The 14852-nt window shown below is 53.0% G+C and overlaps 1 protein-coding gene across 1 annotated transcript in view; it reads right to left on the minus strand.

Annotated features, from left to right (window-relative positions):
• PEX14 (peroxisomal biogenesis factor 14) overlaps positions 1–13534 on the minus strand; it is a 132298-nt gene extending 118764 nt beyond the window's left edge. Inside the window, exons 1-2 of the mRNA XM_051988582.1 lie at positions 13468–13534; positions 494–541 (exon numbers count right to left, since the gene is read on the minus strand). Coding sequence (XP_051844542.1) covers positions 494–541; positions 13468–13503 — 84 coding nt within the window. The 5' untranslated portion in view covers positions 13504–13534. The remainder of the gene's footprint in view (positions 1–493; positions 542–13467) is intronic.
• Positions 13535–14852: the final 1318 nt, after the last annotated feature.

The raw sequence follows: 14852 nt of genomic DNA on the forward strand, positions 1-14852 counted from the left end.
GGAGGGAGTGCAGAGCACACAGAGCAAGACAGCCAGACTTTAACTGCACGGGGAGGAAGGGACCACGAGCAGCTGGTACCCGACTGCATGAAGCCCACCGCGCTTGCAGGAACTGAGGAAAGAGCCCGGTCTTCCCCAGCCTTCCCCAGGCCAGAGAGAAACCTCCAGGCGGCCTGGTGAAAATGCCCAGGGAACGCAGAGCGGCCACCTGGGCCTGGCGAGGAGAGCAGCCTGGCCTACACTGCTCAAAGGAGCAGAGCCCCGAGCCCGCTGCCGCCCTCCCCCCCAGCGCAGGAAGCAGGGGGAGGTCGGAGGTCAGAGGCCATGGACTGGGAAGATTCCCCGAGCCTTTAGAACTACTGCAAAAGTACATCAGGTTACAATGCTGCTTTTTAAAAAGCTCACGGAACAGGTGAATTCACAAGATCACAGGTTTAGAGCTGAGAGGAAACACATTATTTAAAACAAAATAATACCCATCTTGGGGACTCACAAGGGGTTTCCGAGGCACCACATTTTCGTTTTCCGGGGTAGAGCCGGGCTGCAAAGAAAAAGAAAGACAAATGTGAGATGACAGTGCCCCCCACTGGACACCCCAGTATCTAACATGGGGAACACGGCCCCCCAGGGCAGCCTGACCTGGGAACCCCAGGGGGACAGGGCATGGAAGGCCGGCAGCCCCGCCTCCTGCTCAGGTCGGGGCTCTGCCCCCCCCCTCCCCCGGGACGCCTCTCCTTGGCCAGGAAGCACAGGGCTGGGGGGGAGTGGGGGGGAGAGGGGAGCAGCGCCCTCTCTCCTCCCCGCCCGCCTGGGGCACACAGCCGACCCGGCTGCAAGGACTCTGGAAGCGCGGCCTTTGGCCACCAGAGGGCCCCAGCCGCCCACGGCTCAGGGGGAGGCAGGCAGGAGCTGGGCGGCTCCTGCAGCACCAGCCCTCTCCCAGGCTCCAGGTCTGCCCCCCTTGGTCAAAAGTTCCCCACGGGACTGGGGAGCCCAGCGAGCGGCGGAGACCGAGGAGCCAGGACCCGTCACTGCTGCTGCCCCGGGCTCCTCCAATGACCTGCCACCAGCACGGCCCAGGGGCACCACATCCTCCCTCCTGCCCAGCTGCGCCCTCCCCAAAGCCTCTGCCCCGAGGGCCCAAGGCACAGAAGGAGGGGAAGGCCCGGTGGGGAGCACAGACACCCCGGAGGGGGCTGCACGGGGAGCCAGGGCCAGGATTCAGGCCCTTGCTACTCTGACCTCGGCAACGCCTCCCAACCACTGTGCCTTCCCCGCCCGTAAAATGGAAGCAACGGTGATCACATAACCTAGGGGACACTGAGACCTGCCTGAGCCACAGCAGTAGCCCCCGATTGGTTCCCTGCCTCCGTTCCCCCGGTCAATCCCATCTCTTCTGAGAGGGACTGGTCTGAAACATCAGAGCAGCGTGGCGGCGAATGGAGAGCACACCAGGCCTGGAGTCGGGAAGACAGACGTTCAAATCCAGCCTCAGACACTTCTTAGCCATGTGACCCAGGCAAGTCACTTCCCTCTGGGTGCCTCAGTTCTTTCATCTGTGAAATGGGCTGGAGAAGGTTTCTTTGCCAAGAAAACCCCAAATGGGGTCACAAAGAGTCAGACACGACTGAACTGACTGAATAACAACCTCCTTCTACAACTGAACAGATCCCTTCTCTACATAATAAACTCCCATGACCACCTCCCATGAGCCCATTACCAATGCCAGATCCTGTTTAGCTGACCTTTAGAGCTGACCCCAACTTTAGATCCACCCCAGTCACATCAACGAGCATTCATTGAACACTTCCTATGTACAAACGCTGTTTTAAGCAATGGAATTACAATTAAAGGCCAAAAAAATGCAATTCCTTCTTTCAATGGATTGACACTCAAGGATGAAACAAGAATTAACAACACACAAACACAGACAAAGGAGGTGGAAGTCAATGGGAGGGTGGGAGAGCCCGGGGACTACCGGGGGAGAAAGGTCCCTACAGGAGGTGGGATTGCAGTGAGTTCTGAAGGAAGTCAAGGGACCTGGGATATGGAGAGAAGACATATTCCAGAGACAAAGCACTGAAAGTTTATGCAAAAGCACCGAGATGGGAAATGGAGAGCCATGGTGGAGGAACCGGCTCAAAGTGTGTAAGGGAGATGCCCCAAATGCACCCCAACCCTTACAAGTCTTTATTTCTATCAAAATTCTGATCAAGCGACAACACCTCCAGGAAGCCCACGCCCCTCAAAACAATCCCCTATTTGTACACTGCTCTCTCCCCCAAGAATGGAAGTTCTCTGAAGGCAGAGAGGGCTCTCCAGCACCTCATAATATTCTTGGCCCCTTGACTGAGTTCCATCAATAAAAGCATCATCACAGAGCCTCAGAGCTGGGTAAACCCCAGAGCCCCTCTGCACTAACCCATTTTTCCCCCACCACGCAATGGGGCAGGCCGTTCCATCCCAAGTGGGCTCTTGGCGGGAAGTTCTGCTGCCCACCCCTGAAAGAACTGCAGGATCACAAGATATGGTGCATCCAGTCAGAGCTCACTAAATGTTGGCTGACCGGCTGATGGAGCCCCTGCTCACACTGAAAGAGAAAGGAGCCAGCCAGCTCCAGGCAGCAGGGGACCCTGGCTCCCCTTCTCCTTACTGTGCAGCTGCTTCAGAGAAAGGGCCTAGGGGGCTACACTGCTGGGGAAGCAAGGAAATGGGAGGGTCTGGCCAGAGCTGCTCTGCTTCCCCAGCTGCCCTCCGGCTGAAGCGTCACCGAAGTGGCCAGCCCCGCCAAAGCAGGCTACCTTAAAGGGCGCTTTCCTCACTTTTGGGCCATTCTGAGCAGGACAAACCTTAAGTTCCTTCCAGGCAGTTTCTCCCCGCCCGTGGCCGATGCTGCTGCTGGCTGGCTGAATGTGCGAGCCTCGCCCGTTCCCCCAGGAGCGGACACTCTCGAGCCTCTCCCACCCTGGCCCATCTCCACGGGGCAGTCACTTTAATCTGGCCCAATCCATTCTACACCAGGGGCTCTTCTCCTTTCGAAGACCAAAGACAGGGGCCTGCTGGCTAGCCAAGGCCCGGCTAGGATCCCCTTTGGAGAAGCCTTTCCCAGATCTCCTACGGTCCTTCCCTGCACCAATTATCTCCCATTTGTCCCCTCCAGAGCTCGTGGTTCATTGCTATCTCCCCCACTAGACTAGGAGGCCCCGAGGGGCTGACTTCTACCGTTCTTAGAATCCCGATGCCTAGCCTGGTGTGTGTGGCACATAGTAGGTGCTTAAATGACGAGATGACTGACTGAGCTGTCCCTCCTCCACGCAATTATAATCACAAACTAGAAGTTTTTTTTTCTCAAAGCCCATCTCATTAATCAATCTAACATTATTTCCCAATCACTTCCTGTGCATGACGCACTCTGAAGGAGACAAAGATAAATAACATGCTGCCTTATATGAACTCAAGGAGAGCCAGGAAGACTTATGTGTGCTGGTGCAGAATGACGTTGCCAGAACCAGGAAAGCAACAGACACAATGACTGTCCTAACGAAAAAGACAACCGCTGACCTGGGATAAGGGGGGCAAGTGCACCCCTCCTCCGCTCCCTCCGGGGTGTGGTTCTGGGTGTGCAATGGCAACTATGCAGTCACACCTTCAATCTGTCAGTGGATTTCCCTGAACTGTGTGTGAATCTTACAAGGAAAGGTTTGGGGAGGGGTAAAAGAAGGGAATATTCTTACAAATGAATGCAAGTGTGGTGTAAAAGCCAAAGCCATCAATAAATATCAAATCCATCCACAAACATTTCTTAAGCACCTACTATGTGCTAAGCAAAAAGAGGCAAAAGTATCCCTCTCCTCAAGGAATTTACAATCTGATGGAAGAGACAACGTGAAGCAAACACAGAGGCCAAAGTGTGCGCCGGATAGATGGGAGGGCGGTGTGATGAAGAGGGCTAGGGAAGGCTTCCTGGACAAAGTGGGATTTTAGGTGGAACCTAAAGAAGAACAGGGAGGCCAGCAGGGAGAGCAGAGGGAGCAGTTCCAGGCCCGGAGGGCGACTAGCGACAACATGGAGCTGACAGAGCGAGGGGAGAGCAGTGTCACTGAAGATGGAGGAAGTAGGAGGGGGCACAGTCCCAAAGGAGCTTCCACTCCAGCACAGGAGTCGTCGGCCTGGGTCCGTGGAGGAATCTCGGGAGGCGAGCTTGGATAGCAAACGAATCACATCCTTATTCCATATGATTGGTTACCTTTGAAATCCTTATCTGACAGGCCAAGAGATCCAGGGCCCACACGAGGGGGAAGAGCCCTAGGTCCGCCAGGAGGAAAGGGTGTCTGCCTAAGTGATTATAACAGAGGGCAGAGCGGGCCCGGCCTCGGGAAGGACAGGAAAGTTGTCATGGAAGAGGTACTTTAAAGAATGAACAGAATTTCGGCAGAGCAGAGTCTCCGTGGGGGCGCCTGGGGTAGATAAATGAGGTGGAACACCACTTGGCAGGCGCAGACTATGGGGGGGATGATGAGAAGGCTGGAGAGGCAGCGGTCTGTGGCAGGCCCTGCACACCGAGGCTGAGAAGTCTGAACTTTCTTCTACGTGAGTCACTTAAGGTTTCGGGGGAGTATGAGGGACAACGACAATGACCAGCGCCGACATGACAGCAGCGTGTAAGGTTGGGGGAGTGAAGAGGCTGGAAGCCATTAGTCCAGTTCCAAGCTTACCTACAGGATCTGATGCAGAGTGAAGGAAGCAGGGACAATGGAAATGGAAAGAAGCAGCCACCCATGAATCAAAACCTGCAAAATTACAAAGAGCAAGCACGGCCAAGGAAGGGGAGGGAGAAGCCCTGCCTCCCCCAGACCCCGAAGAGTTGGAGGGCCCCGAGTATAGCCATTGCATCTGTTTTCGCCTTTTTTTGATTTACTGATAATCAGTTTTGCTGATCTTTTGTTCCTCATTGTTTCTCCTATGGGATTTGTGTCTAGGAGGGAAAAAAGGCAACTGCTAACAATGCTGGTGATGTAAAAGGAAATCAGCCCCAGATTGTCTGATAGACTGATAGAAGACAGAAGTCATTTTTTGATGAGGCAACTGCAGTGGCCCAGGTAAGAGACATCATGGACGTGAACCAAAGTGGGGCAAAGACTCGGCAGAGAAGAGGGGCAAATGGCATCCCTGAGAGCCATCTCCGGACTCCAAAGGGGCTTCCTGAGCCCTCCTGGCTACCTTCGCCAGAACCCCGGTCACAGGGCCCTAACCCAGGATCTATGGAGACCACACACTTCCTCCTCACGTCCTAGAAGCCGTCCTGCCTACTTAGAGGTTGTGAAGCTGATCAAGCAGTCCTCGAGCATTTACAAAGCCACTACCTGTATACCAAGCAATGGGGACACCCATCCAAGAACCAGCAATCCCACACTCAGAAGGAGCTTCCTTTCTAGTAGGAAGATAAATGTAGGTGGAGAAGAACTCCAAAAACGAACCAGGGGCTTGGGGGATGGATCACAGAGAAGGCGGAGCGGGGAGAGTCTTCAGGTAGCCGTGCGAGGTGGGACGGAGAGAAGGACAGCCCAGCTGGACACAGGACAGGATGGAGAGCAATGGCTCACACAAAGAGACAGGGCCACGCTGGGAAGGGCTGGAAAAACTAAAGCCTGTTCGACCTAAAGCCAAGAGGGAACCAAGGGAGAGGGAGAGCCTCAGAGGGGCCCAGGTGGGGGTAGGCTGACTGGAAGCAAGGGGAGCCTGCAGTCCAGAAGGCCAGGTGGGAAGCTGAGGCAATCACCTAGAGCAGGTGTGCTAGAGAGGCTGGGAGATGGAAAGGAACGGCTACATGGGGTGGGGAAAATGAGGGACTGAGGGGATGAACCTTACTGAACACAAGCAAGCAATGAGGGCCGTCCTCCTGTTTACAGAAGGCAGGACCAAGACACGTGAACCACACAGCAAACAAGCACGAGGTGGCCGAGGTCTGACCAATGTGTGAGAGAGAGAAGTGCTTTTAGCCCCATGGGAGGGCACTGGCTGGCACTGCTGCAAACCAAGCCACCAAGATGATGCACTGCTCGCAGTCTAGAAAGGCAGAGCCCGGGAGCTTTCCCCTTCCAATGTCCCTCGGCCACAAGTCTGAGGCGGACCGGCTGGGCCTTCCACCAGCTCAGCCACCCAGCCCGTCCCTGCAGGAGACAGTGCGATTAAACAGTGACCATAAAGCACTTTACAAAGTTCTCTCTAGCCCGCACGCGAAGTACTACTCACGGTGACTAGCGAGGGCCTTCTATTCACAACACAAAGCTGCGACACGATCCCCAGGGAGGGGTCAGGACAGAGGTACCAGGTCTGGAAAGCAGACTAAGTCGCTGGATCTGTCCGAAATCAGTGAGAAAGCAGGGACCTTCTCCATCTCCCTGGACAGAACCTACTCATCAATGCCTGACAAGGTTCGGAGGCTCTCCGGGGATGGGAGACTCAGTCCCTCGTGCCCACCAATTTCACTCTGGGATAACCTTGTTAGGAATTTCTGCCTTATGTGGATTTGAAATGGGTCTCCTGAAGCTTTCCGTATATTCGCCACAGTGATGTGCCAAGGGTAAACTAGAACCATCTTTTCCCCTTATCTAAGTGGCTCCCAACAAGGCCCGTCTACTTCTAGAGAAATAAGCTCCCTGAGGGGAGGGACAGCTTCCTTTTAAGTCTCAGTTCCCCCAGCAAACGGTGGCTGTCACGTGGTGGATGCTAAATGGACACTCATGGCTAAGCACCCAAGATCCCTGCACAGCTCTCTCTCCTACAAATGTTCAGGGAAACAGAAATACAGAAAATCCATGGATTCCAGGTCTCTGCCTGTACCTCGCGAGGTTGGAAGAGGCTCCTCCAGGGCTCTGACAGCTCAGACCAACAGAGGGTGAGCATACAAAGTCTCTATGCCCATGTTCCTAATCACCGTGCTCCTCACACTTAACCAGGTCTATTACCCTAAATATGGTGACCCACTCACATTTACAAAGTACTTTAAGTCTATTAGGACATTTTTTCCCAACACCACTGGAAGTAAAAGTCATATTGTTCTCATGTTCTAGATGCAGAAACTGAACTGAAATTTCCCAGGGCAGGGAAATGCCAGGATCCTGGCTCTAGAGTTGAAGGGACCTCAGAGGTCACCAAGACCAACCCCCTCATTTAAATGATAGGAAACGGTGACCAAGAGAGGGGAGGGGACTGCAATGGCCACACAGGCGGTCCTCAGACTCCAAGAGCTCTTTCCTCATCACCAAGAAGATGCCCATTTACTAAGGGGCAGTATCTGGGGTTCTAGAAGATACATGGGGGTCACCAGCCAGGCCAGAAAAGGGCTCGTGCAACTTTTTTCCTCCAAATGAAAAAGAGACTGACTTACTCTCTCCAGGAAATGAATACAGTAAGCAGGGTCACACACAGCTCAGAGACCTAAACCAAGGTATGGCTTCCCAAAGGTCTGAGAGTGTGCCGGGGCAGCACGCTGCAATACTGCAGTGCCCGGGAGTGGACCAAAGCTGCCCAACACACCGCCCTTAGGAAGTATGGAGCAATAATCCTAAGCCATCTGGCCTTGGGAGTGAGGTGCTTGGAAATGACGTAGTTCTTCCCCCAGATTATGCTGCCGGTTTACTCCACATGACCAGGACACTAAGGCCACAAATAACAGATAACAGCCTATTGATCAGTGATAACAGAGTTTCTGAGACTAATGAGCAACAATAATGAGATGCCTAAAGTTAGCACAGGTGCACAACAAAACTGGGCATCCACCCCTACACTTAGTGAGTTTTCAGGCCTAAAAACACACCTCAGAAAGTCCCCCAAACCTGTACCCAGAGCATTATGACTACTACATCTGCACATAAAGTTAGACCCAGACCACTCCTCACCTCCACCTCTAAGCCATAAAATTAGCATATCAGTGATAAGAAATTTTTCCCTATAAATTTATCTTTCCTGATTCTGGGTTTTTGCTAACTTCTTTTGGAACTTAGCCTGCTTTAACTGGCATTACGATTATAATAAACGTTGCCCCTTGATTCAGAGGAGTTGGGTTCAAGCCTGAAGCCTGCAAATTCTTTTGAGAATTCTCATGTCACCAGTCCAGAACCCCAACATTTTTTAATTCCCCCATGATCTCCAATAAAAGGAAACAAAATTAGGAGTCTGGATAATGGAATGGGCTGAAATTTCATTTCTTCCAGGATTCATCTTCTTTTCCACATCTGTGACGTAGTAGCAGCAGCAGAATCATTATTCCCAATATCTGAGCCCAAGGAAGCATAAACCAGGGCCAGGGCAAAGCACACAAAACAGGCTCCCAAAGTGAAGACAGAAATCTGGAGGGTAGCTACAGCAGGAAAGAAGCTTCTTTTTTTCACCCACTGTCCTTCTTCTTGTTAATGAAGTAACAAGTTCTGTTCTTCTTGACTACAGAACCATGAGCCCAGGACAGCTCTGTATTCAGTCCTTGAAATTCTGAGCCAAAGCCCCAATTACCACACGTTGAAAAAGAATCAGAACTAAATCAATTTTGTAAACAGATTCTCAAATTCTGTTCTACATAAATGCCAGGATTTGGACCCTCAACAAATGTCAAATGAAAGAATTCCTAGAATCTGAGACATTTTGGACATTGTGCGAGGTAAAATGTTAGCGGTCAAGAATTTAAAAATAAGGGCAAGTGATGAGCATCTGGCTGTTCAGCAATCATTGAAAGAAAAGAAGGATGGTATTTGATCTCCCTCTAATTCTCCTGTCTGGGGTAATTTCAGCACATCAAAAAAGCCCACCTGAGTTACCGAACAGGAAGAACTTCTTCTCTTAGGGTCAACTCCTTAAAGCAAATTCAATCAATTCAAGACCCTCCCCCCAAATTCCCCCAACCACTAAATAGATTACCTGCCTCCTCACTGGGATCCAGGCCTTAGGCTGTGCCCCTGATCAAGTCTCTACACAGCTGCCAAATTGATTTTCCAGGCCCTCCTCAAAGGTCTGCTCTGACTCCCTAGAGCCACGAGGCTCACCCATAAAGTCCAGGGTTGCCCTGGGTCCAGCTCCTGCTTCCCCCCAGAATAATTTCATCTTTCTTCCCTTTCAGTACTCTACATTCCAGGAAACTGGTCTACCGGTTCTTTCCTGAACTTGCCCTGCCATGGAAGCCAAGATTCTCCAGTTCCCTCGGGTTATTAATTCCTATTTTCCTATCAGGGCATCTAGGGAACTCCCAGCCTGAGTTCAAGAGAATGCAAACTCCAAGAGGGAAGGGATTGTATTCCCAGGAGCTAGCACAGAGCTGGCAGCAGAACCGGCTCTAGATACATGCTTATGGATCGGAACCCCAGATGCGCAATTCCTGCCCCTGGTTCACCAGGGCTCAGAAGCCTCGAGCAGAATATCCAACAGGGAACTGGAAAGCAGACGGCACTGTGCCTAGAGAACCAGGCGGTTGCGAAAGGCCAGAGCTGCAGCCATGCTGGCGGGTCAAGGTTCTCAGGTTTGTTCCCCAGTGCCATCCAGCTCCACTGGCCAGCTTGCCGTCCATCACAAGGGGCACGTGATCTCTACTTTGCATTGGCTAGTTCTCACTCCTGGAATGCCCTCCCCCCTCACCTTGATTCTGAGCTTCTCCAGCTTCTTTCAAGACTTAATTCAAAGGCCATCTACCTCAGGAAGCCTTTTCCAGTCTTCCCCAGTTGTGAGGGCATTCCCCTTCACGGCTATCTTCTGTAAAAATTCTCAGATATGTCTCGTATGTACCTAATGATTTACAGGTTGTCTCCTCCACCAAGATGTGAGCTTCCCTTTGTCTTTCTGGGGATCCCCAGCACAGCAGCTGGCACCACGGTCAGGTGGTCAGACTGCCTGGCTCACCCACCTAGACACTGGACCCTGAAAGAAATTCTATTTGGGGGTGGGGGGGAAAAAGGACAAACAACGTTCCTCCTTCCTGTAAGCCATGACATTTATGGGGGAAAGGACTTTGGCACCGACTACCCACGCTGATTCTGCCAAAACAGAACAAAATACTGAAGCAACAACCTTAATAATTCAAGCAAATTATCTCCATGAGACCAAGGAGATCTGACTTCTCGGACCAGAATAATGAAGTCTATAAACGTCCATTCCATGGAAGAGACCTCTAGAAAGAGAGGTGCACACTTGCAGCAGCCCTCAAAGGAGCTGTTCTAGGAATAGCAGCAACTTATAGGAAGAAGCGAGTGGTGCAATGGACAGAGTGCCAGGCCTGGAAGCCAGCCTCAGACGTTCACTAGTGGGTGACCCTGGGCAAGTCAAGTCTGCCTCAGTTTTCTCATCTGTAAAACAAACTGGAGAAGGAAACTCCAGGATTTCTGCCAAGAAACCCTAAATAGGGTCACATCAGAAAAGACTAAAAACAACTGAATAAGAAGTGCTACGAGCAGAAAACATCAATAGGTTTCGGAGGAATGTTATCCGTTGGGTAGGTAAAAAATGGAGAACTGGTTAGTCCTTGAAGGGAAGATGCTAGAGATGCGAGAGGCGGAGTCCTACGCTTGGGAGCAGAGGCTTAGCCTGGGTCACTGGGGACAGCTGTTCCAGCTGTCCCACAGAATATCCTCATCACCATCAGAAGTAAGATAAGGAAGAGCCAATAATACATTCAGAACAAACACGTGTCCAGTACTTAGTGTCCACAAAGTGTCCATAACCTGATAAAATCCCACCTCCTGCATGAAGTCTGTCCCCATCCCCTGAATTCCCGGGCTTTCGTCATGATCTCCAACTGACCCTGCAGATACTTTGTACACAATTGTCTGCATGTCGTTTTTCCCACTCCGTCCGAATTGTTGTTGTCATTTCAGTTGTGTCCAGTTCTTTGTGACCCCTTTTGGGGCGGATGAACCCCAGTGGAGAGGTTAGTCATTTCCTCCTCCAGATCATTTCACAGATCAGGAAACTGAGGCAAACAGAGTGAAGTGATTTGCACAGAAGTGTCTGAGACTAGATTTGAACTCAAGTCCTCCTGACTGCAGGCCCAGAGCTCTTAGCCTCCTTGAGCAGACTTTTGCCTATGTTCCGTGGTACCTGGCACACAGTAGGCGCTTACTGTTTACCGGCACGGACCGCAGCACTGGATCCTCAGAACAAGCTGTGGCCTTGGCGGAGCTGTCTTGGGAGAGGTAAGGGGACTTTTGCAGGGTCTCTGACTGACTGAGCCGGCTGAAGCAGGATTCAAAGGAAAGCCACTCAGGCCCTGCTCCCCTCTCTGCCCCCCCCCCCCAGTCATTAGGCCAATTGTTCTGACCTAGAACAAATCTCAAGTCCAAAAGTGGATCAAAGGGCAGCCTGGCTCCCACCGCCCCCTCAGTGTTTTGTGGAGGGAGACACGGCCAGATCACCCTCAGGAAGAGCCCCTGGCACCGGTGCCTGACACGGACCAGGCCTTTCAAAGTGAGGTTCCTCACTTCTCAACCTGGAGATGAGTGAGGACGGGAGGGACTCGGGGAACGCCCGCGGTCAGAGCCCTTGCTCTCTGGGCCCGTCTCGGGGGCGCTGACGGAGGCAGACCTCCCCTAGCAGCTCCCCCGCCCCCTCCAGCCTCCGATGGCGCAATCCCACCTCCGCTGCAGTGCAAACAAGGGCAGAGGAGAAGCGGGCAGGAGTGCCTCCCAAAAGTATCCCAGGCCAGGTGGGCCAGGGCAGGAGGTGCCGTCGGGGTTCGGCCAGGATTGCCAGCTCCTGCCTTCAGTCTCTCCCAGGGTACCCGGTACCAACTGCGCGCTGCCGAGAGCAGCCAGGCCTGACGGCCCCTTCGGCATTCCAAGGACACCGGGCCTGGGAGGGGCCCGACTGCAGGAATCTCAGCCCTCCCAAGAACTCCAGGGCAGCGGGCGTGAGAGCTCCACCCTCTGGGACCCTCTCCCAGCAGCCCAAAGCAGCAGGGCCCTGCCCAAGGCCACGGTTCTCCACGAGGTCCGGGCCATCACCGCCTTCCAGAGCAGCAGGGGGTGGGTGGGAAGTGAAGGTCTAAGGGACCCTGACACACCTAGTACTTCAGAGGGGGGAAAGTGCCATGTGACGGGACTGACAAACTGGAGCGGCCTTTGAAAGAAAAATGGCTTTTGCAAGTTTGACTAAAGCTTTATTCTGTTAGAAACTGTAAAAACCACTGCGAGCTCCCAGTACAAAAGCCCTGGAAGCTCCTCGGGCTTAGTCTGCACCCCCCACACACCCACCCTTAGCAAGTCCTCGTGGGACCAGGACAAACCACTGCCCCCTCCTCACCTCGGGGCCTTCACCAATTAAACCCCCGGTCTCTGTACCCCGGCCCCCACCACTAAGGGGAGTTCCAGCCACCGGCACCGGGGGCCATCAGACTGGAGAGCGGCAGCTAGCCCCGGAGGACCAAGTTCAAGGTCACCTGGTCTCTTCCCCTCCCGGGGCCTGCTGTTGCTCACCTGTAAGATGAGGGGGCGGAAGGAGGGGGACTCTGGGGAGGTCCCTGGGGTCTTAGCGGAGTTCTCCTGTGACCTCCCAGGGAGAGGAGGGAGAAGGGCTGGCTGGCCAAGCGCTCCCCGGCAGGGCCCCCACTCAAAGGCCACAAACGGTGCACGCTGAAGGGGGGCCCGAAACCAGGATGAGCCTGAGGTCCCTAAGGGGCCACATGGAGGCAGCACCGGCTCCCAACGCGACCCCGAGAACGCACCGGGACCAAGGGTCCCCGCCGCCTCGCGCTGCGCCCCGGCCTGCTGGCCTGGCCCCTCCCACCCGGCGGCCCCGCCACCCCCGGGCACCCAGGACTGGCCGCGTCTCCGCAGGGGGGGGGCCCGGAGGGCAGGGGAGGGGCCTTTCTTGGCCCAGCGCAGCGGGAGAAAGGCTGGCGGACTTGACCTGGCCCTGAGAGGTCACAGGGTCCGAGCCCCGCACTTTGCAGAAGGGGAAACTGAGGCCCAGAAAGGCTCCACGTCCGGGGCTGGAAGCGGTCTTGGAGCCCGAACCAGCCCCTTTACAGAGAGGGAAACTGAGGTGGAGAGGGGAGGGCAGAGGCGGCGCTCCCGGACCCAGGCCCGGGGCGGGAAGAGGCGCAGACCCCGGCCCGTCCGCCTTCGCGCCAGCGCCCGCGTGAGCCCCGCACCAGCTACACGGGCGCATGGCCGCCCGGGGCTGCGGACTGACCCTTCCGGGCCCCCGTCACGCCGCGGCCGCGGGAGCGCGCGGGGGCAGGGGGAGGAGGGGGCGTGTGCGGGGGAGCAGGGGGCGGGGCCGCGGGCGCGCGGGGCCGCCGGGGGTTGGGGGGGTGTTGGACCAGGGGTCATTGGGGGAGGGGCAACGAGGGGCCCCCCAATTCCTCCCCCCGGTCCCTCACGCCCAACGACCCGGGCTCCCGCCTCTGGGCCCCCGACGCTCGGCCCCAACGACCCCAGCGACCCCCGTGCCGGCTGCGGGGCCCCAGCAGCCCCGGCTCCCCCTTACCTGGCTCGTCGGCTCTGCCTGCTCCGAGGACGCCATCTTTCTGAGGCCTGACTAATCGATCGCCGCCCCGCGACGCTTCTCTTGAACTGCACGCCCTCACTCGCGGACACAGGCAAGAAGAAGCAAGAGCTGAGTGATCGATTGGGAGGGGTGGGCGTGACCAGTAGTGGGGTGGGTGGGGCGGGGCCGTAGGAAAGTGGAAAGTTCTTAAGCTACTCTTCTACTTAGAGACTAACAGCAGCTTACATTGGACAGCGCCTACTGTCTGCGGGGCAGTGTCCTAAGCGCTTTACAGATATTAACTCATTTGACCCCCATTTTACAAAGGATTTGCCTAGAGCTAAAAATAATATTAGCTAACATTTATACAGCACTTACTTTGTGCCAGGTACTGTGCTAAGTGCTTTACAATTAAATCTCAGTTAACAATAATAATAGCCCGTTTACATAGCTCCTACTATGTGCCAGGCACTGTGCTAAATGCCTTACAATTAAATCTCAGTTAACAACAATAATAATAACTTTTATATAGGACCTACTATGTGCCAGGCACTGTGCTAAATGCCTTACACAATTAAATCTCAGTTAACAACAATAATAATAACTTTTATATAGGACCTACTATGTGCCAGGCACTGTGCTAAATGCCTTACAATTAAATCTCAGTTAACAACAATAATAATAACTTTTATATAGGACCTACTATGTGCCAGGCACTGTGCTAAATGCCTTACACAATTAAATCTCAGTTAACAACAATAATAATAATAACTTTTATATAGGACCTACTATGTGCCAGGCACTGTGCTAAATGCCTTACACAATTAAATCTCAGTTAACAACAATAATAATAACTTTTATATAGGACCTACTATGTGCCAGGCACTGTGCTAAATGCCTTACACAATTAAATCTCAGTTAACAACAATAATAATAGCCCGTTTACATAGCTCCTACTATGTGCCAGGCACTGTGCTAAATTCCTTACACAATTAAATCTCAGTTAACAAAAATAATAATAACTTTTATATAGGACCTACTATGTGCCAGACACTGTGCTAAATGCCTTACAATTAAATCTCAGTTAACAACAATAATAATAACTTTTATATAGGACCTACTATGTGCCAGGCACTGTGCTAAATGCCTTACACAATTAAATCTCAGTTAACAACAATAATAATAACTTTTATATAGGACCTACTATGTGCCAGGCACTGTGCTAAATGCCTTACACAATTAAATCTCAGTTAACAACAATAATAACTTTTATATAGGACCTACTATGTGCCAGGCACTGTGCTAAATGCCTTACAATTAAATCTCAGTTAACAACAATAATAATAATAACTTTTATATAGCATCTACTATGTGTCACACAATGT

This window comes from Antechinus flavipes, chromosome 3 (genome assembly GCF_016432865.1).
Source record: "Antechinus flavipes isolate AdamAnt ecotype Samford, QLD, Australia chromosome 3, AdamAnt_v2, whole genome shotgun sequence".
NCBI lineage: Eukaryota > Metazoa > Chordata > Mammalia > Dasyuromorphia > Dasyuridae > Antechinus > Antechinus flavipes.